Source organism: Capsicum annuum, chromosome 6 (genome assembly GCF_002878395.1).
Source record: "Capsicum annuum cultivar UCD-10X-F1 chromosome 6, UCD10Xv1.1, whole genome shotgun sequence".
NCBI classification, from domain to species: Eukaryota; Viridiplantae; Streptophyta; class Magnoliopsida; order Solanales; family Solanaceae; genus Capsicum; species Capsicum annuum.
This window is the reverse complement of record NC_061116.1, coordinates 209,753,284-209,779,774: the sequence shown is the minus strand read 5'-3', so window position 1 is coordinate 209,779,774 and position 26,491 is coordinate 209,753,284. Positions and strand designations below refer to the sequence as shown.

At 33.4% G+C, this 26,491-nt stretch overlaps 4 protein-coding genes across 9 annotated transcripts; 3 read left to right on the top strand and 1 right to left on the bottom strand.

Moving 5' to 3' along the window:
• Positions 1 to 6,029: 6,029 nt before the first annotated feature.
• On the top strand, positions 6,030 to 7,481 carry LOC107855433 (dCTP pyrophosphatase 1). Its single transcript, XM_016700453.2, has 2 exons — positions 6,030 to 6,239; positions 7,072 to 7,481. Exons 1-2 carry the CDS (start codon positions 6,093 to 6,095, stop codon positions 7,174 to 7,176), a joined length of 252 nt encoding a protein of 83 aa, XP_016555939.2. The 5' UTR covers positions 6,030 to 6,092; the 3' UTR covers positions 7,177 to 7,481.
• A 5,052-nt stretch (positions 7,482 to 12,533) lies between these two features.
• LOC107855431 lies at positions 12,534 to 18,143 on the top strand. 5 transcript variants are annotated; one of them, XM_016700451.2, is made up of 4 exons: positions 12,534 to 13,179; positions 14,838 to 15,078; positions 15,537 to 16,212; positions 16,439 to 18,143. In XM_016700451.2, the coding sequence occupies exons 2-4, from the start codon at positions 14,851 to 14,853 to the stop codon at positions 17,917 to 17,919; spliced, it is 2,385 nt and encodes a 794-aa protein (XP_016555937.1). In that variant the 5' UTR covers positions 12,534 to 13,179; positions 14,838 to 14,850; the 3' UTR covers positions 17,920 to 18,143. The 5 variants fall into 5 exon arrangements, with proteins under 5 accessions (XP_016555937.1, XP_016555938.1, XP_016555935.1 ...); XM_016700452.2 differs by having other exon boundaries at positions 14,774 to 15,078; XM_016700449.2 differs by having other exon boundaries at positions 12,534 to 13,390.
• A 967-nt stretch (positions 18,144 to 19,110) lies between these two features.
• On the top strand, positions 19,111 to 22,381 carry LOC107855458. 2 transcript variants are annotated; one of them, XM_016700481.2, is made up of 3 exons: positions 19,111 to 19,190; positions 20,288 to 20,351; positions 20,465 to 22,381. In XM_016700481.2, exon 3 carries the CDS (start codon positions 20,501 to 20,503, stop codon positions 21,953 to 21,955), a length of 1,455 nt encoding a protein of 484 aa, XP_016555967.1. In that variant the 5' UTR covers positions 19,111 to 19,190; positions 20,288 to 20,351; positions 20,465 to 20,500; the 3' UTR covers positions 21,956 to 22,381. The 2 variants fall into 2 exon arrangements, with proteins under 2 accessions (XP_016555967.1, XP_016555966.1); XM_016700480.2 differs by lacking the exon at positions 19,111 to 19,190 and adding an exon at positions 19,266 to 19,453.
• Positions 22,371 to 26,025, bottom strand: LOC107855459 (lysM domain receptor-like kinase 3). Its single transcript, XM_047413892.1, has 10 exons — positions 25,180 to 26,025; positions 24,836 to 25,069; positions 24,618 to 24,763; positions 24,425 to 24,514; positions 24,238 to 24,343; positions 23,795 to 23,946; positions 23,454 to 23,551; positions 23,177 to 23,315; positions 22,809 to 22,907; positions 22,371 to 22,699 (listed from the first exon to the last, which is right to left on the bottom strand). The coding sequence occupies exons 1-10, from the start codon at positions 25,829 to 25,831 to the stop codon at positions 22,535 to 22,537; spliced, it is 1,881 nt and encodes a 626-aa protein (XP_047269848.1). The 5' UTR covers positions 25,832 to 26,025; the 3' UTR covers positions 22,371 to 22,534.
• Positions 26,026 to 26,491: the final 466 nt, after the last annotated feature.

The window sequence follows — 26,491 nt, the reverse complement described above, 5'->3', positions numbered from 1 at the left end:
TTTCAACATTTTGTCAGGACAATTTCAAGATACTACAATCAATAGAAATATAACGAAATGACAAACTTATTCAACCTTGTGAAACAAGTTACATCGATGACAAAATGAAATATGCAATTAGTAAAAGTAACATAGGTAAGTCTTCTTCTATGCATATGAAAATAACAATACATTCAACGAAATTGAAAATGGAAAAAATTCGGGTTTCACTATTTTTTATTTCAAGCAATAAAAAATTAAAGCAAAGTATAGTGAAAAATATTTTCGAGTAATGTAAATTTTTTAGAAATATGAATTTTTTGAGTCATGTGAATATGAGTATTGTTGGGGTGGGGAAGAGAGGTGAGGGTGGGGGCATAAGTTACATTTATCATTTTTCGGGAAATGACTTCCCTTGATCCATGAGGAAAGTCATTTTCCCTCAAATAGAGGAAAATGAGTAATCATGGAAAATGTTTTCCCAATATTTTACTACAACCAAATAGGGAAAAATAGAAAAACATTTTCCAGAAAACATTTTTCCGAATACCAAACACAACCAAGAGAAAAGGCCAAAAAGTGAAATTATTTTTCTCTGTTTTAATTTTTTCTTTTTTGATTTTTTTCTTGGATGACATGTAATTTTATCATTGGTTATAATTTTCATGTCATGTCAAGTGACTTAATTTCAGGTGTCAAATATAATATGAAATTCTGCAATTTGTGCTTAATTGATAAAGTACTACAATTTATGAATAACTAAAGGGTTCAATATGTACCTGATCTAATTGAGGTGCCAATACGAAAAAAGGTCAAAAAGTTCGAGGTTTGTTTATGTATTTTGCCTTTATATTTGTAAAAAAGAAACTCCACCATTTATATTTATCAATCATTTATTTCATATATAAATAAAATTTATAGTTCATATTATTATTTTTACCAATATTTAAACCATTTATATCTCATTTAAGCATTACTCTCATCAACATATCAATCCGTTTGGTCGTGAGAAATATTTTTTTTTTTCAAAAAATCTTTATATTTTATTAAAAAATAATATTTAGTCATAAAAATTCCAAATGCAACTTGAAGTTCTATTTGGAGAAATGAAAACAAGTAGAAAAGTGAATACAAGTCTCAACTTGTTTTCATTTTTTTTTTCAATTTCAACTTCATCTTTATAGTTAAAAAAAATGACCAAACACAACTTCGACTACAAATTCAATTCCAACTCCAATTTCTTTTTATTTTCATGACCAAATACCTACAAAATTTGTTATTACTTCAAATCAATTCTTACTTTATCATTTATTATTCACCAAATTTATCATTTGACCAATGAATATTGTATTTTTTTTTAGAATAATTTTGTGATAGTGTATTATACGTTTGTTATGAACTTTTGCTTATTTGCTAAGATTATATATAGAATTGGGGTAATTTTAATAGTTTTTACAACTACATTTTTTTAATTTATAAGAGAAAGGATACAACTTAAAATTCCAAATTACATATTCAAACAAAACTTCAACTTCATCATCTCATATAATTTCATGTCGTGCCAAACAGACACGTATACTTCCACTACTACATCAACACACCACCAATTGTCAACGCGACGTTATTCATGATGACTGTTGATATAATTCAGATTTTCAAATCAGGTTGGCTTCATTCTTCGTGGGAATAATGTGGATAAGTGCTTAAGCATCATAGTGGTGCAATAAACTTTAGGGTTGCCTTTTAAGGTGTAAGCTCAAATGTCGAATCACACTGATATATAAGCACTGCTAATAACCTAGTTAAAATTCTTTCCCATCTGCTAAGAAAAAAGAAACACACTCTTAATAACGTGAGACCTTTTAGGAAAAACGGTGCAAGGTTGGCTCAAACGCGATCAATATCCGACCATGTTAAGAATATCTTTGGGCTAATGTAAGTATGTAACTACCACCTACTCCATCTAGCTAGGGGTCACCTTCGTTAGTTATTTGCTTCATTTTTTAGTATGTCTTGTCATTTATTTAACAAGATTATCTGAAAGCTGCTCCATATTCTTTCAAAGTATAATGACTCTGATGAAAAGTACTAATATCATGGCATGTGTGCAGGAAGAAAAAATAAAATGCAATTAGCTTCCTGTAGGCTTTTAAACAAACTTGAGATCTTATCTCATCCTATAAAGATCCTCTATGACCCGACCCAATAATGGAGGCAAAATGTTACAGAGAAAGATAAGCATGCTGGCACTACATAATGCAGCTTCCTGAAAGAATTAATCTAGTTTAAAAGGCAAAACGTAATACTAAATAAAGATAAACATGCTGGCACAACATAACCCTTGTTTTAAATAACAACTTGTAAGAAAAGACTAATATCCTGCTACAACATGTATTGATCGTATAAACTTTTATTTGCTTTTTGTCTCGATATATATAAGTTAAATCCTTAACAAAATTGAACAAGAGGTCTCCAAACAGGGATAACTTGAGCCCCATGTCAATTTATATTGGTGGGTCAAAAGTGCTTATTTTTTTAAAAAATATATGTTTGTCCAAGTTTGGAGGAAATTAGTGTATTTGGATAATAGCAGAAACTGTTTCAGAAGCTAATAGAAGTCGTCTTTCTCACCAAAAGTATTTTTTAACAACAACAATAACATATTCGGTATATTCCGACCAAGTAAGGGTCTGGAAAGGGTAAGTATATGCAATTCATATCACTACCTCAGAGGTGAGATCAGGGGCGGAGCAGCCCTTTGGCAGGGGTTCGTCCGAACCCCCGCGATGGAAAAATATACCATTTATATATGATTAAAATTATTTCTTATGTATCTATAGTAGGTGTTGAACCCTCTTTCGCTAGATTTTCTTCAAATATTGAACCCCTAAGTAGAAATCCTGGCTCCGCCTCTGGGTGAGATAGAGAGGTTGTTTTTTATAGGCCTCCAGCTCAAAATAAAACAATCTAGAAAAGAAATAGTAATAGGACAGGATACAATAGAAATTACCATACTCAATAATATCATAGACAAAATTCACCAAGTAATATAACAAACAATACAATATTCTGAAATAATACTAGTACTATAGCTACTAATGCGGATAACAAAGTCCTTTTACCTACTAGCACTGACGCACTCATTCCTACTATCTTTGATTCGCCTCCTCCACAACTTCCTATCTAAGATCACATTTTCGGTAAGCTAAAGTTGCTTCAATATTTCTTCGGTTTACCTCTATCTTGCCTGAATACATCCCTAGCCAACCTTTCACACCTCCGAACAGGGGCATCCGTGCCCCTCCTCATCATATATCCAAACCATCTCAACCTCACTTTCCTCATCTTGGCTTCCACCGAACCCACTGTCATCTTATCTCGAATAACCTCATTTCTAATTCTATCTTTTCCAGTACACCACACATCCACCGAATCATTCTCATCCATTCTATTTTTGAAAAAAAAAAAAGCATTTTCCAAAATAAACCGATTTTACGAGCTTGGCCAAACAAAATGAGCCAGCATATTGTCCGGATAAGAGCCGCATGATCCGAATTTTACGATTCTAGTACGGCATATGGGGTTCTAGCTATGAGTTTGTTATGTGTTTTGTCTACTGGACTCCACGATCATCAAAAGTTAAGAAGGACAAACAAATTAAATGTGATGGTACTCATGTAACATCAAAACTAACACAAAAAACAAGAAAATTAACAAATTAAATTTACTATACCTTCCAACAAGTTGAAAGAGATAACATCCAAGTTGGCTAACACGAATAAAAAGCAAGTGTAGGTGAGATTTGATAGTGATTTAACGTGGAAAAAGGAATTTTTCCATAATAGCCAAGTGGAAAAGCTATTAGCAAAATTGAGGCTGGGGCAGGGTGGAACTCAATGGCGGAGCCAGGATTTTCATTAAGAGGTTCAGAAGTAAATATATGAATTAGTTGAAGGGGTCAACATCTATTATACATACATGAAAATAAAAATAGTATAATTTTCTGTTGAAGGGGTTCGGTGAACCCCAGATTACAAGGTGGATCCGCCACTAACGGAACTCACTAATTTTAATGGTTCAAATCTTATATTTGGATTAGAAAAATGTTAGTGATCAAAAACACACTTTAATCATAATTTCTTTTACGAATTTCACACCTTAACTATTAATTATTTCTTTTATGTACTTAAACTATTAAAACACATTTCTCGGTCAACAATCAATTGTTTTCTTTTTCCACTCGAACTATCTTCATTTATTCAACTAGGTGTGTTTTAAATTTTAATACATAAATAATGTTGATTCAAGTAGGAATAAAAAACAACAAATTGTTAATTGGGATGTGAAACTCGTAAAAGAATAATAACCAAGTATATTTCGGACCACTGTCTCTTAAATTTTCTTACTAAATATGTATATTAAATTTATTTTATTTAATTGAGGTCTTTATACTACCATTTAAAACTCACAAAATTTAAATTTTGATTTTTGAATGAGCCCGTGCAACCGATCGAGGGAGAGAGAATGAGTGATATCAAGTCATAGAAAACATGTTTGGCATACCTCACGTGAATACTGTATTGAAAGAAGGTCCCTCCACTAATAAACAGCAGTTTTAATCTAGGGTTTGAGTTTTGTGCATTATTGGTGCATAAAATAGTTTATATTATAAGTTTAGGTGTACGCATCTTGCGCGTGTATTTTACTTTATTGAGTTCAAACGCTACATTAAATATGATGTTTATTTAAATAATAAAGATGAATACAATAATTCAATTCAACATCTTTTGAAAAATTTATTTAATTAAACCTAATTTACCAAAAAAAATTCTCAAAGTCGATCGATATTCATCTACCACCTGTAAACTGTAACAAAATAGTACGATGATAGATATATCAAAACAATACAATTAAATCTAACCTTTACATAAAAATTTCCTCAAAATCGTCCGACACTCATCTACCACATGTAAATTATAACAAAATAATACGACAATAGAGATATCAAAATAATACAACTAAACTTTACCTTTACACAAAAAAATTCAAAACAGAGATATAAATATAATACAATTAAACCTAAACTTTACCTAAAATAAAGATTCCTCAAAGCCGACCGACATTCATTTACCACCTGTAAATTCATCTACGACCTGTAAACTACCGTAAAATAATACAATAGTGATCATAACACTTCTGTTTTGATGAAAATAATTCTTGCCTTAGCGAAAATTTTGACATTAAAAAATGACTTGAATGATAACAAAGAATATATATATATATATACGCACACACACTCATTGAATTCTATTATGTTGAAAAAAATAGTGAAGAAGTTAAGGGTTAGAAAATTAAGATCCACCAATTTAGGCAAGTTAGATAGATGAGCATCAATCATGTTTTCCCAATAAGTAAACCAGTTTCTTCTCTACTTTAATGTGCATCTCAATATTTATAGAAGTATTTCCTTAATAGTCATTTCAATATTTATAGAAGTATTTCCTTAATAGACTCCTATTTTAGGAGTATTTTTTTAATCCTATTTTAGGAGTATTTTTCCTTATTGATCAGTACAAACGAAAATATTAATTGACTCCTTCGATATATTTTAGGAGTACCATATATTTTAAGAGTCTAGTTAATATAATAAAAATAATTAAATAATAAATTGAAGAAAATAGTGCAAAAAACAATTTTATTTAAAGGGAAGTCTTTTAACAAAGGGCAAAACGTTCAAATTACTTTTGTAACGATCTTCACACTTTTAATATATTATACATTATAGATATATATTATAGATATAGATTAGATAACTTGATATGTTATTACATGTTATTTAATTTTTTATATAAAAATTTTAAAAAAAAATTGAATAAATTTCAATAACATATCAAATTTAATTAATAATATAAAATATTTTTTGCACGAAGAATGCACAAAAACTTAAATATTTTAACCTATGATGGCAACAAACTCAGCTTGAGTTCCCCATTTCTCGAAACCCCACCACCAACAAACTTATGTTAGTCTATAAATACTAAGATAAGTAGACAGAGTGAAACATGAACTAGTGCTACTTAATTATAATAATAACCAATTAAGAGAGGAGATATATGGAGAATAATAATTCCCATGAGTATGGTAGAAAAGTCATGATGAAGGATGTCTCTCTTCAAGAGCTTAGAGAAAGGCTTGCTGAATTTTCTAGAGTTAGAGGTTGGGATCAATATCACAGTCCTAGAAACCTTCTTCTAGCTTTGGTAAGCCTCTATATACGTATACCTAGTTCAGAACGAATATGATCTTATTATAAATGCTCAACTTTATAAAGTCCTTTTGCTATATATATATATATACATAGACGAATTTAGGATTTAAAATCAGCAGGTTCGGTTTTTGATGTTTTTAGCATACTGAACGTAGTATGTTTCCAAAACCGTGAGCTCACTTGAATTTTCATATATATTTGTTGATATTTTTAGTGGACTTTCACATATAATCAATTGAATTAACCTAGTATAAATATAATATGGTTGCATCTAGTTCTGTATACGTACATAGTTCAAGCAAAAAGAAATAACTATATATAATATGTCTGGATCAACTTCTATTTACGTACATGCTTTGAGCAGAAAGTAATATCATTTGAATGTACAAAATTCATCCTAGATCGAACGTAGAGTATATATATATATATATACTTGTTGGGATCTAAAGATACTCTTACCATGATAGTGATCCTATATCATCTATTCTAAATCAAAATTCTATGGTCTATCCCAAAAGACCTCACACGTCGACATTAAAAAAAATAAAAAATAAAGGGCAGCCCGATGCACTAAAGTTTCTGCTATGCGCAGGGTCCGGGAAAGAGCCCCACAACAAGGGTGTATTGTACGCAATCTTATCTTGTATTTCTGTCATGACCTCCTAGTCAGATGACAACAATTTTACCAGTTACTCTAAGACTCCCCTTCATACATCGACATCTATAATTTCTTTTTTTAATTTGATTATCAATGTGAAATTATTTTCATGCAACAACCCTACATAATAAGAACTAGTCATATTTTTTTTTTAATTGCTCAATAGGTTGGAGAAGTGGGAGAATTATCAGAGATATTTCAGTGGAAAGGGGAAGTTGCAAGAGGGTTACCTAACTGGACATCAGATGATAAGGAACATTTGGAGGAGTAACTTTCTGATGTGTTGCTCTATCTTGTTCAGCTAGCTGATGTTTGTGGACTTGATTTAGGCCAAGCAGCACTTACTAAAATTGTCAAGAATGCCAAAAAATATCCTGTTACTAAACCTACTAATTAATTATCATAAATAGAAATATATACAAGTTTCTTTTTTTAGCCAAATATTGTTGTAGGCATCTTAAAAAGCTAGTCCTGTTATCTTCTTGTTGTGGGATGTGTTAGCATAGCTAATACTAATGTTTGGTTGCTTTGTATAACACTCAGCATTATCAAGTATGTTTGGTTGTTATTTTACTATCACATATGAATAAAATAGAGCAAACTTTATAAATCACCATATAGAGCAACTGATTAAATTTATTACAAGATAGAAGATGGAATAATTAATATGACGCATTACATCATGTACAACTAATTTTTACAAGAACTATTTCATGCAATCTAATTTTTGCATAACTCTAACCAACAACCGAACGACCCCTCTAACTTTTTATTGCTTGATGGTGTAATTTGGCTAGTTCTAAAAGTTTATTAACTTGATTACTTTCATAGTCATAATTCATAAATCCATGTTTAAACACTTTGTTTGTGAGTTTGTCCTAGTATATGATCATTAATATTTTTAGGGGTAAACAGTTTATTTATCCAACATGAAAATTTCAACAATTCTCAATAATTCACTTAATATGGTCTAGAGAAGTAGTTTGTCGCCTATCTGAACTTTTTACTTATTAATGAGAATTCAATTCTCCGTCTTGCAATTTCCTAGCCCATTTTCCCTACCCTAGCTAGTGTAATACAAAATGTATTTATATTTTTCCAAAAAGGAAAAGTTTTGGGAAAAAGAATTTAATTCGAAATTTACATTGCTTCTTGTTAGTCCAATATATAGATGTTGATTGATTTGTATTAATCAGCATATTACCAAAAAAAGAATAAAGTAATGGTACTAATTAGGTGCATAACAACTTTTAATGTACGAAGCTTAAAGCATTGGCTCCCACCTCTTACCCATTTTTCCAAGAAATATGAAAAAGAAGAGACTTTCACTTTTCCAACCATCCAAAAAGATAAAAAGAAAGAAATTAGTTATCCCATCTTTTATTTAAACTTTTCAATTGTCAATTATAATTAGATTCATGAATGACTAATTTTATTTTATTTTATTTTATTTTATCATTTTGAATTTAATAAATGATTTTTCGTAATGAAAAATGCGCTCAATAAAGTCATTAAGTTATGTTGAATACTAAAAAGTAGGATAACTTTTCCTAATTATCACGGAAAGTCATTAGGTGAAAACAGGTGAAATATTTTCTGTGATACTTGAATAAAATTAAATAGTAGTAACATTTGTGTTACAAAATTACTTAGAAACATTATGTGGTGTTTAAGTGAAGTTGAATGACTTTTTTTTTATATATAAAAATAACTTGATAACTTTTTTGATATAATAAGTTATATATAATCACACTTGAACCGTCTGACTAAAAATATTAAGGAAAAATAACATAAACGTACACTTAACTTATCATATTTACAAAAATCTCACTCTTACAAAGAAATTACAAAAATTTCAACTAATATGTATCTTCGTTGGATGTATCGGGAGCTAATGTAGCTCGACAGATCCAAAATCGAAAAAAATATATCGGGGCTAATTGTGTACCTTTACTAAGGAAAAAATGTATCTTCTTTGAATGTATCGGGAGCTAATTATTGTATCTCGATAGACTCAAAATTGGAATTATTTCTATAGTTAAACTTTAAATTGTCGAAATTTATGTTGTTTGCGTAAACTGTCTGATCCTCAAAGCATTCAGCCCAACCCATTTCTCTCCTCTTTTGAATGTAAGCCCACTCAAGTATTCTAATCCAGCCCAAACAATTTTTGTCCTCGTTGTAGACCATAAACACTTTGGTAATATCGAATGACGTTGAAAATGAGTGATTTTAAACTTTTAATATCCCGTTTATCGCATGAGCATTTAACTTGTAGACGTCAAGTTCTTGCTCATGAGGCAAACAAAATTACAAGTTTAAAAATCACACATTTCCAAGATCACTTTTGTAAATCGATGTAAGTCTCAAGATATAATCTCACTCTTTGCAAATTTCTTATTTTAAAAAAGATATAATATGTTGCATTACGTCCGACTTAACCTTATTATCTTAGGAAACAAAAAAATAAATTAAGACAAAAATAATTTATTTTGTTACAAATGTTATTCTATGTTGGATTAAATTAGATTGCATGCTAATCATTAACCTAAACTTAGTTGATGCTGATGTTTTATTAGTAGTGTTTTGTTGAAATCTACTACCATATTATGTCAATATTAATGCATCATTCCTTGTACTTTACAGTTAACACCACCACCAACATGTTTGTAATGATAATAATGTTCAATTAACGTAATTAATTCAAATTATCTGCCCATATTGGGGAATTTATAAGTTTATTTAATTATGTGGTTGCTATACTAATTAATAAAAATGTCCATAGCTTTGTGAACATGTAATATAGTGCAAGTGTACAATGCCAATCATTTAAAACTCAACCACTTTCTTGTCGATGATTCGTATTCGAATCTTGAATTAACAAATTAATGATGTTCAAAGGGAAAATAATTTAACAAGAAATAAGCAATCATTATGACAGCTTAGATAATAACATAAATAGTTATCATACTTTTAATTTGAAAAGTCAATATGGATTGTGGTGAAATGATTGAAATTCCTCTATTCTTAATTAAAGGTCTCAAGTTTAAATCTCACGAAAATGAAACAGATCTTGTTGAAAGCGTCACCATCAGAAATCGGTCCGACAATGTTTGAATTCAAATTTAATCAAATCTCAATACAAATATCAAACACCAAATATATAATAAAAAAATAATTTAAAAGGACGACTTTTTGTACAATCAACATAAAAGGCGAAAAACGCAGCTTTCTCCTTCCGTCTGTTGTTGACAAATTCAGATCAATAAAGATTCATACTAATTCAATAGTTGGAAAAGTATTCTAATTTCTACGTATAAAGCAAGTAGAAAGCCATCGAATGAAGTATAACATCTATATTTTTGGTAAAGCTATCACCTCTTTTATTCTTAACTAGAAGGTCAAAGTAGCATATAAAATTTTTTGATCTAATTAATTTAAAGTCATATTGCAAAGAGAGAAACTCTTTCTATTAGGTATTTATCTATTTTTAAAACTCTAACCTAAAAGGCCGTTAAGTAAAAGTAAAGAGATCTCATATGTCCCTAAATATACACTTTGGTAATAGTGCATTATAATAGACATCTTAGTTATAAAAGACAACAACTGATATTAGAGTCAAGTCCATTCTAATTCTTTGCTCACAGATATTGGCCCCTATGTTATATTGTGCATGCTCCAGTTAAGGAGGCTTGAGTTGTGGGAAAGTATTAAGAGTCCTATATCGAAAAGAGATAAGACTTAGACAATCATTCACCTCATGATTAACTTTTGAGGTTGAATTAGCCTCAAAATTCATTTCTTTACACACAGAGTGAAATTCAAAAAACAGTATATATATTAAGTACTCTTATTTAGGGGTGTACATCGATTGGTTTGGTTCGATTTTATGTGTTATTGGTTTGATTTATCGGTTTTCGATTTTTAAATATGTAAAACCAATAACCAACCAATAAAATATTTTCTTATCGATTTTCGGTTTATCGATTTTTGGTGGTTAACGGTTTGGTTTAACCAATAAGAAAATACTCATAAAATAAAAATAGCAACAACTAAAATAAAAAAATGAAATCTTAGTTACCGCCAAAATCATACACAATGCATTTTAGTTTACAAGAATCTTCAAACTTGAACTGAATGTTAGTTCGAAAAAAAAATGAATCTTAATTGTTGGAAGCTACTAAATGTTTCAAGCTTTCCAATACGACAATACCCGAGCTTTGTATTGTGCCTTTGTTGCCCTAAATAGGTTAATGCTTTGTGAATCTCTTAATTGTGAATAAGTAGTGTGTGCATGCGTGTGCGTGTGTGTGTATATATATTAGTAATGTAAATATTTATATATATAACACAAATAGGAATAAAACAATAACTTAGTGTATCCTTATCGGGTTATCGGTTTAACTGATAACCCAATAAGCTAAAACTAAAATCGAACCGTTTACCTAATAAATTTTTTTATAAAACTAATAAAAAATCGTTAACCCAATAGCATTTTTATTGGTTCGATTTATCGGTCAATTCGATTTTTGCACACCCCTACTCCTATTTTTTTTTTTAAAAGAATGGGGGGACAGTTCGGTATTTTAAAAGTCTCGTTGCGCAGAATTTGAGGAAGGATTAAACGATGAAGATCTTTGAATGCAGCTTTATCAAGTTGCGTCCATGGCTTGAACTCGTCAGTCATGACTTTCTTATTATATGACAATAACTTTACCAGTTATATCAAGACTCTCTTTTATTATATGGTAGTTTTAATTTGAATGCACCATTTAAGAAATTTATTTATTTCTCAAACGTAAGAGCTATTTTCATTAGATATCCTTAATTAGGTAATAATACCTACTTAATATAGCTTCTTGATTATTTAAAGTTCTCTTACCTAAATGAAAAATATAGAACAAGAAAACTAATACTACTTTTTTTGATAATATAAAAAAAAATATTTATTTTAAATTAATTATAAAAATAAAAAAGTGTGCTCCGTGTAATAGGAGGAATATGCTTTTGAAATAAAAAAGAAAAAGAAAAATGAAAGTGAACAAATGAAAGGAATAACCAACAATGAATTGAGGTGCAATGATGGATTGCTTCATTCTCAACGAAAGGTTTTTGATTTGAACTTGTTGGAAGCATTACCTTTTAGGGCATAATTCAAGTCATTTTTAAAATAAATTTTATAATGAGCAATTCAAATTAATTGAGTCATCTCGATTATTTTATAAGAAAAAAATATCAAATTTGTTCTTCTATTTTTAAAAATTGGTCAACTTTATCCTTAGTCAGAAATCATATTTACCTCGTTGTCTAAGAAAATTTTTGTATGTACCCTCAATTTAATCGAGTGCTTTAAATTCAGTAGAGTAACCTATTTTATTTTTAACAATGAATTATTCTAGTTAATTTAGAACATTTTGTTAAATTGAAGGATATATATAAAATTCTTGGGCAAATGTAACTCCAAAATATAATTAAAGATCAATTTTTAGAAATAGAGGGTAGATTTTCACTCTTTTCCCAATTTTGTAATGTAAGAAGAAAAGAATGTAAGGAAGTTAGGATTGGTGGATGGCAACAGGACAAGGATAGGAAAGAGAATCTAAAAACATGATCCATTTTTCTCACACACTTCATCACCTTGAAAAATCCAAAATAGATAAACAAAGATAAATCCAATATCTTGACAAATTCCATGTCAGTTACTACTAACTACTGTACTAATTATTCTTCTTTTCTCTCTCTCTCTTTCTCCATCTTCCTCTGTACGTATAGACTGGCCCCAGCAGATCCAAAAAGCTCCATTCTTTCCGCATTTTCGTCTTTCTACTACCTAACAAGCATCTTTTTTTTTCTTTTTTTCTTTCACACCCTTTTCTGTAAAGTTTCAGTTTGTCTGAGTTTTTTATACTCTTTTTGAGTTTTTGGATCATGGCTTTTCTTGGATTCCTTTCTTGCTGGGGTTTGTTTGCATTTTCAAGACTTCGGTCTTTGATAATTTCTTGAAATTCTGCTCATTGATGATAGTTTTAGTGGATTTATTTTGCTGGGTTTTTTTTTTCTGTAAAGTTTCAGTTTTTCTGAGTTTCTTCTACTCTTTTTGCCTTTGCATTTTCAAGACTTGGGTCTTTGATAATTTCTTGAAATTCTGTTCCTTGATGATAATCTTAGTGGATTTCGCTTGCTGTGTTTTTCTGTAAAGTTATAGCTTTTCTGAGTTTCTCTGTGGTGGGTTCTCTTGGATTCTTTCCTTGCTAGCCAAGAGCTGGAGCTAGAGGTAATCTTGAAGGAGAGATATATCTTGTTGGGTTTTGTTTTTCCTCCAAGTTGTTGCATTTTAAAGACTTGGGTCGTTGGTAATTTGTTGAAATTCTGCCCTTTGATGATAATGTTAGTGGATTTCTCTTGCTGGGGTGTTTTTTTTTCCTGAGTTTGGGTGATGAGTTTTCTTGGATTCCTTTTGTGCTAGCAAGGAGCTAGAGCTAGAGGTAATCTTGAATTAAATATAAATCTTGTTGAGTTTTGTTTTTTCTCCTAGCTGTTGCATTTTCTACAAGTTGTTGCATTTCTATGACGGGGGTCTTTGGTAATTTCTTGATATTCTGCATGTTGGTGATAATCTTTGTGAATTTCTCTTGCAGTTTTTTTTTTTAATCTGTAAAGTTTCAGTTTTTTTTTTTTGCCTTGCTACTTCTCCAGAGGTAGTGGTATGGACTGCGTACATCTTACCCTCCCCCAGACCCACTATATGGGAATACACTGGATTTGTTGTTATTGTTGTTGTTGTAAAGTTTCAGTTTTTTCTTCTGCTCTTTTTGAGTTCCTGGGTAATGGTTTTTTTTTGGATTTCTTTCTTGCTAGCAAGGAGCCGGAGCTAGCGCTAATCGTGAATGAGAGATATATCTTGTTGGGGTTTTGTTTTTCCTACAAGTTGTTGCATTTTCATGACTTGGGTCTTTAGTAATTTCTTGAAATTCTGTTCGTTGATGATAATCTTAGAGGATTTCTGTAGCTGTTTTTTTTTTTTTTTAAATTATTTTTCTTATCTTTGTTTGTGTATATATATGCTGTGTGGGGATTTTGGTGTAATTTCATCTTTCTACTCTTTCTATATTTGGGTATTTTTGTCATCTGTGCCCTTTGTGTGTGTTACTGTTGATTCTTTCAGTTGGATCTGTGTATTGTAATCTTTTACCTTTTAGTGATTTTGTTCAGATTTTTTTGTTTTAAGTGCTTTCATTTTCCATTGCTTTATCTGTATGACTGGTGATGAATGTTTGTTTCTGAGTTTTTGGAAATTCAAAAGTCAGATTTGTTCTTGTGTTGTCCCCAAACAAGTTCTTCTTCCTCTAATTGTTTGTTGGATGATGGATGTGTAACTCTGTATTGCCAACAGTTAGTAAGAGACCAAGTTCCTTGGCATTTTCAAAGTTTTGTTCGTTTCGTAGAATAATCTCATTAGGTCGTAAGGGAAATCTTAGTAGTTCAATTGGTTGACTACCTGAACTTTTACCTTATTGGTGTTGATTCTCCACCTTGTAATCCCCTCCCCCGTGTCCCCTTCCCCTACCCCCATTTTTTTCTTTTTAAATAAATATCATCAGCTCCTAGATTGTGATGCGAACTACTTTGAACTGGGTAGAATAGTCTTCTTGTTCCTTGTATGAGGCCTTTTGGGCAAAACCGTATGTGTTTGACCTAAAGCAGATAATATCTCACCATTTTAAGAGTATCTTCTTTTAGTCTTCTTGTTCCTCGAAAAAGAAAAAGTAAAGGCATTGCCTGGTGGAAATTTTACTGCAGTATATTGAAGTTGAGAATAATGTGCGACGTCCAGTTTTTATGCATGTTTACATTATATGTTTGTGTAGGGTCATTCATAGGCGGGAGGACAAAGAACAGCACATGCTTACTCTTTGTTGTGTTCTGTCCCAGGGAGGAGGTGAAAATGCAGTGCACTAACTATCTTCCAGGATTTTTCTACCCAAGAGATCATGTTGTCAGCCTTACGGGTAATTCACAGTCAATACCCCACGGTGATATCGCCTACAATAGTAGTAGAGGCTTCAATCTTGCATTTCCTCCATTTATGGTAGACCAGAGCCAGGAGTTCGTTTATCAGAAGGAAATATTGAGACAAACAATTCTCAAACATGAAGCAACATTTAGATATCAGGTATATACATGGGCTTTCCTTTGGCTAGCCTTTGAAACAGATTATTTCCATCTTGACGCTATATTCAACAGAGTCTTCAATTTATTTTCCTTGTAAATGAATTGCGCTAATATATCGTTTCATGTTTCTGGAACTAACTATCCTGATTTGTTAACTTATAAATTTGCTCCTTCTTGTGATTACTACAACTAACCTTTTATAGATGCTAGTACCAGATTTGGCAATTCTTCTACCTAGATATTCTTGTGCTTTCCGTTTTTTTTCCCCTTTCTCTACGTCATTTCGTTCTTTTTGTTTTTTGAGGATTAGCGTATGCTCTACATGTAACTTTGCAGTTGTAGAATTTGATCAATGGTCTTGAGCAGTGATGGCCTTGGGACAGTTGGGAGTGGTTCATCACTTGGTTTCACTTAAATGCTTCATGATGGAACAGAAGTTTGAATTGTGTTTTCTTTCAGGTCAATGAACTGCACCGCTTATATGGAAGACAAAGGGAGTTAATGGATGAGATTAAAAGGAGAAAACTAGCGGAGGATCATATACAGATGCAAGCTTTAGGGCCAAATACTTTTCTGTCTACGTTAAGGTCTGAAATTTTTGAGAAAACCTTTTGGAGCTCAGTAAACCTCACGAGCATTGAGCCATATCAACCAAGAAAAGAAATGCTTCATGAGTGCTTAATTTCTGGTGCTGATAAGACTGTGCAACCAGGTGGTGACTATCTTTCAGGTCTAGACATTGCTAACGAATGCAAAGCATCATCTTCGAAGAATGACACATCAGGGATGAGAGTGTTGGATCTTGAACTTCCAGCAGAAAAAGGCACTAATAATGGAGACAGGGAGCCACTTCAAGAAGAAAATCCTGCTACATGGACAAATTTTTTGATTTCAGAGCTTCGACCTCAATGTTCTTCGAAAGCCAACTTGGTTGCCTCTGGAGACTCTTCCAGTGCTCCCTCAAGATGTAGGGGTACCATTCTTTTGTTTGACCTAAATGAACCTGTACAACCTTTTGAGTCAGATGGTCTAAATTCTGCATTTGAATCAAATAACATTCGTGAGGAAATCAAGGACACGGATTTGGATTTATCCGGTGTGGCACGTGCAGAATGCTCAACTCTGAATAAAGAAGGTATCCTGAATTTCCCTTGAGAAAAGATTCTGATCATAATTCTGAAGATGTCATCATGTTCTTTTCCTTTATTGTCTTACACAATACCTGCTTTTATTTCTTCTGTTGCATCAGTATCAGTTTTTCCCTAATGACCGGCTTCTCCATAGGAATAAAGTCTTTCTATCCTAAAAGCTGTTTATAGCAGAAGTTTTAACCCTACAATTTTTATTATATGCACTAACAGGGAGAGATGAAAGAAACTTGAAGTCGTTTGATGAAGTTGCTTCCGCTGGGAGAGCACTTCTTCCATGTAATCAACCAGCATCGTTGCCCTTAGAAAATGTAGACAAGATTCATGCCGAAACCAGAACTGACAAATCCTTGCTGCTTTCTTCTTGGAGAGAATTTACACAGATCCCTGTGGCAGTACAAGAACTTCCATGCTTTAATACTGACGCATCATTCAGCAAGGGTACTAAGTCCTCTGTAAAGAAGTTTAATCTGAACCAAGGTGCTACAGCTACTCCAGCTTCTGGAAGTTTGACGTCTTGCTTTATGCAGCATGATGCAAGTGATAATTGTACAGGTGAAGACATTGCTGCTGAAAAAGACGATAAGTTTTCAGACTACACAAGTTCTGCGAAAGGCATGGACTGGAATTTGACACCTCCTACCTATTTGTCTGACCAATCTGCACCCTCCTCCGACATTTCCCATCTTAATCTCCCTAAAAAAAATGTACAGATTCATAAAAAATATGAGGTTCTACACAGTAACATGGTTCCTAATTCTACACCTGAATATAGAAAATGCTCCAGGGATAATCACCTTGTAGGTGCTAGAATTGATAGTAAGCTTTCAAGAGCTAATATTTGCATCGACTTAAACTCCTGCATCAAAGAAGACCTTTTATCATCTAGTCCAAGCGAGGCACCAGAGTCCACTGCAGAAAGAGTTCTGGAAGGTCCCGTTAGTCCAGAAAATAAGGAGTGTTCTCCACCCAGAGGAGATTCTCAGGACATTAATATCAGGACATCAATCCATTTGCCAAAAGGAGGTCATGGTGAATCAATTGAGGAACTTGACAGGGTTGCAGCTGATACACTTATTTTTATTTCATCATCTGTGGTCCACGGGTACTCAAAGACCGCCATTGGCGAACCATCTGAAGCTTCTAGCAACTGTCTAGGCCGGCTTGCTGAAGTTGCCTCTTCTTTGGCTAGTAGTCCAGAGAATGAAGTTGAACAAACCATGGAAGTCCATTGTGAGCGCAATGTACTTCTTTCTGACTGCAGTCGGAAGAAGCTTAATCTGAGAAAGGGGGACATAGATGATAGTCTTAGTCACTCCAAGGCTGCAAAAGAGACGGAAAAAGGTATTACGCTGTGTTATCAACCAAGGAGGGGTCAAGCAAGGAAGACAAAGGATCAGAAGGACCTTCAAATAGATGTGGTACCTGCAGTTGAATCTCTTTTGCATCAGGTAAAAGAAACAAATATTGCTCCAAAATCCGGTCCATGGAAGAAAAAACTGAGTAGGACGAGTTCGAGAGGCAAGAGACGGCCCAATGTCGGAGAGAGAACAATGAGTTCACTCCTACTGCAGCGTACATTGGATAACAAACACGGGATCACAGGTAGATTTTTGAAAGGTTGGGGGGTGACAAGAAGGCGGCAAACTGCCCGGAGAGCTAAGTCTTATGTGTCCTCCACTCTTTTCAGCTGATGATTAACAGAGTATTTCTGGACTCATATGTTTAGTATAGATTTAGAGCATGGGACTTGATGAGTTTATCTTACCTTTTTTATCCTTTTTCTTTGTCTTGGAGATGTTATGTACATATATTTAGATGAGAATTCATACGAAATACTCCATTTTAGTCCCGTGGAAATGTTCACATACAAGTTACTAATGACGGAATCAACCACATTTTTTATCATGGTTGGCAACTAATCTTGATGAATTGCTCTACATTAGTTTGGAATGGCCTGTTTTTCCTATGCATGTATTTTCTTTTCTTGTTTTCTTAGAAAAAATATTTTAAAAAATTTTCGACAAATGAATTTGGGAAAATTGAAAAACATTTTCTCTATACCTCACACATTTTTATCATGTCAATAATATGTATGCGTTTTTTCATTACCTATACACTCGAGCACAAATCAGGTTGACTTAAGGGTGAGACAAGTAAAACCCTTGCTTTAGGCCCCAAAATCTAAGGCCTCAAAAAAATTTAATTGTTAATTTTATAATTTCTCTTCTTTTTGACAATATTGAATATAATAAAAAAAACACCATCATTCAATAGAAATATTTTGAAACTTTGAATAATTAAACTATTCAAATCTTTATAATAATAAATAATATATTTACAATAACATCCAAGGTAATGTATTTTAAACGCATGGTTAACATATTATTAACTTGAATTAATCTTTAATATTATAAATAATAATATTATTATATAAAATATATTACTACACCAAAAACAACAATTATGAAAAAAAAATAAGAAAGAGTAATATTAATTTTTTATTTATTATGTATATGTATAATTTTAAGGTTTCTCATTAAAATTTACATTTAAAATATTAATTTTATTGAAACGTTCTTGAGGCGAACACACACATTAAAAGTTTTATATGCTTTATTCCATTTACAAATCTCTTGGTTGTTTTTGATTAAAATGACTTGGATTAAAAGCATTGAGGTTGTTACGGGTCACATTTACTAATAATATCATCTTGCATGTGAATTAAGACTTTCTATTTTCACTGTTGTAATGTAATTATTTGTAAATTTCAAATGTAAAAGCTCGCAAAAATGTCTCTAAAAAAAATTCTAAAAACCAATTCACCTTTGCTACAATTACGCTTATTCTCACATAAATTATCAAATTCTACTAATAAGATGAAGCTGTTTCCTCATTATTTTTTTTTCACATAACAAATTTCAGCCAATTGTTTGGCTCCCTCTTCCTTACGTGTAAGGAAAAGGTATAACTTACCTCCTTTCAACAAAACTATATATTTTTTTCCTTTTTTTTCCAACCATATTTTTTTCTTTATTTGTTAGGTAAAAAGCTTCTTGATTCTTAATGAGTTCTCCCCTTGATGATCAAAACTTCTTGTTTGTATTATTGGTAGTAACCGTTTGTTACTTTTCTGAAAGCTCTGATTTGTTTATTTAGCTATCTCCTAATCAATTATCTTTAACATAATCTGATTAAGGGTGTGCTGGAGAAGAGTAAGCAGGAGATGTAAATTTTTGGAATTTAATCCTTTTTATAATTTAGTTGAATGGAATCATATGGAACATCTTGTTTTATCCTTACAATGTGATTATTTTTGTGCCCTCATTGATTCTTATAGATACCTTTTTGGAAGATTGATGGTTGTGCATAGTGAGAGCTTAGTGCACCAGCATTTTCCCTCTATGGATTGTCTAGTAGGCAAAGGGTATCACAATTTCTTAGTTAGTTTTCTTGCAAGGAGTAGAACTTTTGGACATGTCTTGTTTTTGTAGCCATATTTTCGTTTTTAGCTTCATTGTCAACTATTTCGAAGGTTACACGCCAGAAAAGATACTCAAATAGTTTATTTTAAATTTGCGAAAGCAAACTTTAGATTGTTCATCTAGCAAATTGAAAATGGAGATGTGATTCTAATATCCTAATGCTGCTGATAATAGGGACTATCGAATATATGGAGAACTCTTACCCGAACAAACAAGATTATATATTTGATGTCAAGAAATGGAGATGTTTGTGTTATCAGCCTCTATGATGCTAGCGTCTTAGCAATATAGCCAACTTTGAGCATTAGGATTTTTCAGTAAATTCTTGATCAGGCGATGAGAATTTGTACTAGTATGTTAGGGTTAATTAGATGATACGAGTTTGAGTTCAATTTGGTGGACCGGACAGATTAAAGCAGAACCGAAAACTGCTGAAAAGAACATTTTCTTGCTGTCCTTTCTCCAGTTTCTTCCTCAAATTGTTGTATGAAATAAGTGATACATAGCATCTCTTTCGTAGCTTTCTATATGTTGTGTAGCTCCTCCAGTTAATATGTCCTTGTTTCTATCTATTTAGGACGCCAAACGTGTGAAATTGACGTTTCAAAAAGCACTGTGGTACTTCTTGCTTTCAGGTCCCGGTGAGTACTTATCTTTTGGAGGTTGAAAAGTAAACAGAAAACAATAACAAAAAAAATATAGCATTATGTTGCCTACTCTAAAGCCCACTATATCATACTGAATATATCTGCAGGGGTGTTAGTTTGTGATTTCATTTCCTTCTCGTACAATGGCTGAGATTGATGGTGGCATACCTGAAAACCTGGAGAAAATTGAGCCTATAGCAAGTCTTGTGAGAAGGAATTCAACTGGAAGTGTAGGTTTTGAAATGGGTGAATCCAAGGTCTTGTCACGTTATCTTGACGTTCCAAGAAGTTCATGTCATGATATGTGCAAATATGGTTTTGAACATGATTCTTCATTGAAGTCAAGGATTCCCCGGCCCTCAAGAGTAACATTAGGGAAAATACCAGAAAGGAAGAAAGTACCAGGCTCGACTAATCTACCTTCAGAGATCAAGAGGCAGACAAAGGAAATCAAAGCGTCTACCAAAAGAGCAGCGCCATTTGTGAATCATCAAAGTGATTCCAAGCTCAAGCCTTTGGAAGAAAATGCACCAAGAAGGCATCAAAGAAGACACAGTGACAACTTTATACTAGGGAGGTCTTCGAAATTCCAAGAGACTCTATTGAATGGATCAAGCAGTAGACAGAACCACAGCCGTAAAATGGAGAAAGACGGTGGATCCTCCGAGCTAAGCAGGAAAAAGAATGTTGTTACCTCAACAATTTCATCGTCTGCAAAATCTGCTGCGAAAAAGGTTTCAAGCACAGCATCCAGTAACAACTCCTCAAGAAAGACGTCTCAACATAACAGTAGGACTAGTCTTATACCAAGCAAGACTGGGCAAATCAGTCATGAAAGTGTGACAAAGAAGACGTCGCATCATAGAAAATCAATGACTAAAAGCAATGAGATTTCCAAGGAAAATAGTAATTCCAAAGAATCCTCTTTGGATAGAGAGGGTCCAAAACAAGGAAAGACGGCTTCATCATCCCTTTGTTCCCCATCACGTCCACCATCTTCAAGTGGCGATAGCTCAAGAAACATTGACACCACCCAGACGTTCGTTTCCTCATCTTCATTGATGTCATCATCATCAATTTCAGCAGATGAGTCTGCTAAAAGTGATGGAACATGCTCTAGCCCCAGACAAAATGGAACTACAAGTCAGAAGCAAGACACACAACCTGAGAGGGCTGGACAAGTTGGCTTAGAAAATGAAGATTGCAGTCCTAAAATACTCAAGTTCAGAAAAGGAAAGACAACTGATATCCAATCTGATAAAGAAAGTCCAAGGAGACAAAAATTTAAGCAAGTCATCATAAAAGATGCTTGCGAAAATGAAAGTGGTGATGGTAATCCTAGAGGAAACGGCTTGAGAAGATCCGCTGCTGATGCCCATTCATATGCAGCTAAAGACGAAGTTATGACAGTAAACCTTCGATCCCGTGCTATAGAACATACAAAAGAAACTCCAAGTTTGTTCAACAACGTGATTGAAGTAACTGTAAACAAGCTTGCCGAGACTAGGAGAAGCAAGGTGAAGGCTCTGGTGGGTGCTTTTGAAACTGTTATCTCCCTTCAGGATGCAAAATCCTGTCCAGTAATTGGAAGATCATAACGTGCTTTTCTCTTTGACAGAAGGAATCTGCACGCCAGGGGAAGGATTCCAAGCAGTAATCTTGATAATACTTTGTTACTGACCTTGTGACCGTTAGTTTAGGTAGTTTTAGGGATTGATCACTCAAATTTGATTTCTAATCGAGTTAATGAGTGCTTAGAACAGTCCATTTGGACAAATTTGGTTGAGCTTAAGACATTGTTCAATGAGTAACTCACCCATGTAAGCTTTCAGTAGCTGAGGCGTTAGCGTATTAAGTCTTACCATCAAGTCTTGGATTTTATTCTGCATAACAGAATAGTCAAGACTTTAAAATTCTCTGTTGAGGATGACATATGGCTATCCTAATTCTTTATGCTTGTACATATTTGGTGAATGAACGATAGAAATACCGGAGGATTACTCTGAAGCCAAGTTGAAATCAAAGTGTTGAATTTATATTCTTGTTTCTCAAAACATTCTTTGGCTTTACAAGACAGGAAAAGAAAAGAAGTCCAGCGATTAGCAGATCACTGACTGTTTGCAGTAAACTTTTCACTCTATTTTAAAAATTAAGAGCTTTGCTTCTTTAAACGCATTTCATCTCCCGTTAAAGATTCCACTAAAAACCACGCTATCGCCTCCTAATGATGCTTCCCACTCTGTGGACGAGGTCCTGATTTGAGTTAATGCAACAACCACCTCCCTCATTTCTGGTCTGTTAATTGCATTTTCACAGAGGCACCAGTCTGCAATTTCTGCCATCTGTAGGGTAATGAGAAAGTATCATCTCTACATGCATAGTTTACTGGCTATAAAAATAGAAGTAGAAGAATTCGAGACTTGAACATCAATATTTATCAAGATTTCCAACCTTGTATATATCTTCCATGGGATAGCATCCCTTGAGATTTTCATCTATAAAGGATTCCAATGTTGACTCTGGATCCTCGTCTTGGAAAATTTCGTGTATCTGACCATTCAGTGAACACCCTTTGTTGTTAATGGAAGACTACGTATGATGTATATAAGCTTAAGCTGCAACAATCAAGAAGGTGATCTCCTGACATCCATGTTCTAATAAATGCATACATCTCAGTTGTTCTTGTTTTAGGTTCTTCTTTCATATAAGCATTTTCATATTTCAAAATCATATTCTGAAATAGAGTTAATTTTCTCCGATAGTCATTCATGTGGTTGTGTTTCATTCTTCAATGTATCTCTGCTAAATGGTTAACTTACAATTGAGATGAGTGATTTCATCTTGTTTGGATCCCCATTTTCACGAATGAGTGCGCGTTTTCCTGTTATTAGTTCTGCGAGAACGACTCCAAATGCAAAAACATCGGTTTTGGTAGTTATCTGTAGCTCTTTCACAGATCTGTAACATATGGGACATCAGAAGCGAATTTTATAAATTCTTCATATGTTTATGAATCTGATATTACCAGACAATATGGCATTCCATTGTGAAAAACAAAAAGTGACTTAACAAGAATGGGTAAATTTAGATGCTTACTCAGGGGGAAGATATCCTGGTGTTCCAACTAGACGGGTCGCCAAGAATTCATCTTCATTGGTTCGACCTACTAGTTTTGCCAGACCAAAATCTGCAACCTATAAGAGAGAACTTTCTTGGATGTACTAATAGTGAAAACTAGAAATTCATTACTGAAGTTGTAGTCCCTTTATGATAAAAAAAGAAACAACTTTTCGATAGCAGTATTAACGGATAGACAATGCAGTTTCGTGCATGTCTCATCAATATGAATGATAAAGAAGAAAGATTGTCGCTGCCATAAGTGGAAAAACTGTGATATTCAACTATCCATGTACTTGAAGGAGGAGTCAAGAAGGCACCTTAGCTCTCATTGCTTCATCCAGTAGAATGTTACTTGTTTTTATATCGCGGTGAACATACCGAGATTTTGTATGGTCATGGATATACTCAATACCCCTTGCAGTATCTACAGCAATCTGTGTTCTTGTAGTCCAACTTAGAGGCTTATGACCTGGTTCAGAACAAGTGAATGTGAGCTAACTAATGATTCTGCCGAATTCTTCTTTTTTGCCTTTTGAAATCTTAGTTATTTTTATCCTTTTCGACAGTGGTGGAAGCTTCTCGGCTTGCTCTACAGGGTTGTACAGTTCGTCAACTTCAGTTTTACTTCATTACTTGATTCATAGCTTGGTGAACTTATCTTTAATTAGTGGAGTGTATTTGTCTTGAATCCCAATATCATGTAACATGAAATTCTGTATCAAAATGAGCTCAATGGTTGAATTTACATGTTATTGAATACCTTTTAGCGTTGGTTGATGAAGATGTTCATTGAGAGAACCATTTAGGATATACTCGTAGACCAAGTAGAGGTGATCATCCCCACTGGCATAACCCAACAGCTCTACCTACATGACGAACTCTTTGTAAGTACTGGAACATCATCATAGTAAAAGCAAAGTTTTGAGTGATTAAATTTGATCACTTACCACATTTATGTGATGTATCTTGCATAAGACTTTGAGCTCCGCCATAAATTCCTTAGACTTGTTAGACCTCATCTTTTTAATTGCAACTTCCTAGAATCAGTTTGGTAATTGTCTTTTAATCGCGAGGCACAGAAGAATCTGAGTTGGCTTGAGCAAAAATGAAGAGATGCAAACCAAAAGAAGCGTTAGATACCTGCTTCCCAATTGTCCCATAATACACACTCCCATATCCACCTACCCCGATAATCCTAGTCTCATCAAAATCGCTTGTAGCTTCTGCTATTTCCTCAAGACTGTATATTACTGGCCTTTCTGATTCAAAAACTGGCATGTCTGCAGTGTTAAATAAATTGATCGCGTTAATTTTATGCAATGAAAGCTTTTCCTGTTTAGCATAAGCTTATCATCACAACAAATTGGCAAACAGTAAACCTTCAGTATTATCTTTATACATGTACTGCTTCTGCAAAGACGTGGTTTTTTTAGTACTAAAGCTTTTGGAAATAGCTGCAGCATCCTCCTTGGCGCGTCTATGCAGTCTATTTCTCCTGAGAATAAACATCATCACAGTGCACATTGAAAGAACAGTCACAGCTGATACTATTCCAACAAGTATTGTCCATTTGTGTGCCTTCTGCTTCTTTCCTGGTTAATGATAGGGGAAACGAAGCAACGAAAAATCAACATAGTAATACATAGTTGATGAGATAAAAAAAAGGCAAAATTCTACGACAGATATAACTAACCGGCACTACTTGCTAGCGCTGGAACGCCATTTTTGTACATGGGCACATAAATCAGCCATCCAACATCTACGAACTGTGGAGTTGTCAAGTGAGGATTCAAGTTCTCTACGTCACTGACTTGAGAAGAAAGCGAATCTCCAATACTTGACAAAGTATCATGCTCCTGAACAGTATACGTCACCACAATTTTCTCTTCATCTTCCACACATCCACACAACAGATGCATAGTAACTACATCCCCAGCCCGGTAACTTTTTTCTTCTCCTCCAACTTTCCAAACCTGTCCACTAAAAATGTCATTAGAAACATTTGCAAATGTATCATCTGGCTGCAGCTTGTAACTCGTGTCATAGAAATATCCAACAGTTCCATTAACATCTTTGCAAGTGCAAGGTATATTAACTAGGTAGTCTTGTCTGTCATCATGGATAATCGGCTTGATTGCTGATGCATTGACAGCGTAAAAATTGGTGATATTCTGTGTTGAGAGACCGTTGTGCTGGTAGAGGAATGCGTTGCATGTCTTGATTTGATCGGAGCATGGAAAAGGGTAGATGTTAGTTAACTGAGTTGGTGCAGCAGAAGCCAAATTTGTTGTGGTCTTAGGAAAAATCAGAGGTAACATGAAGTAAAGAATGAGGATGCAAGACCAAGAAGCCATAAGCTAGCCTTGGCATGAAAAATACTATGCCTTGTGAAATAAAAGGAAGGCATATCAGGCCATGGAAATTATTATGACATTCTAAGAGAACAATTTCCTCTTTGTCATATCCTATTTGTTGCTTTGTTTGTTGACGTATACAGTAATATAAACATAATGCATCTTTGTAATGGCATCTTGCAGACATGCAGGTAATGAGACATATAAACAGATGATCCTTGTGGTCCAGCGCTTCTTCAGACACCGTGTATAGCAGGATCTTAGTGCACAGGGTGTTCCGATCGAAATAGCAGGAGTAGCTAACAATTGCTGCAAATCATGATGATGATAAATCAGATGACAAAGAAAACTATACCAAAAAACATATTATTTGAAATGATTTGGTCAAGTCACCTACATATTAGGAAATACAAAACAAACAAACAAAATCAATTGAGAGAATAATTGCTTCCTAAACAATACTTTCAACGGCTGCATTGCAGAAGCTATTCTATTATATGAGAGTAAAACATCCTTTATTCATAGAAGTTCAAATTAAAATTGTTCTTTTCCATGGAAAATCTTTTGTATAAAGTAACATTTTTTGAATTAAAACACAATTATCATAGAATCCAAATAAGGTCGAAATTCAGGCAAACCCTAATGCCAAGCTCCGCTCCC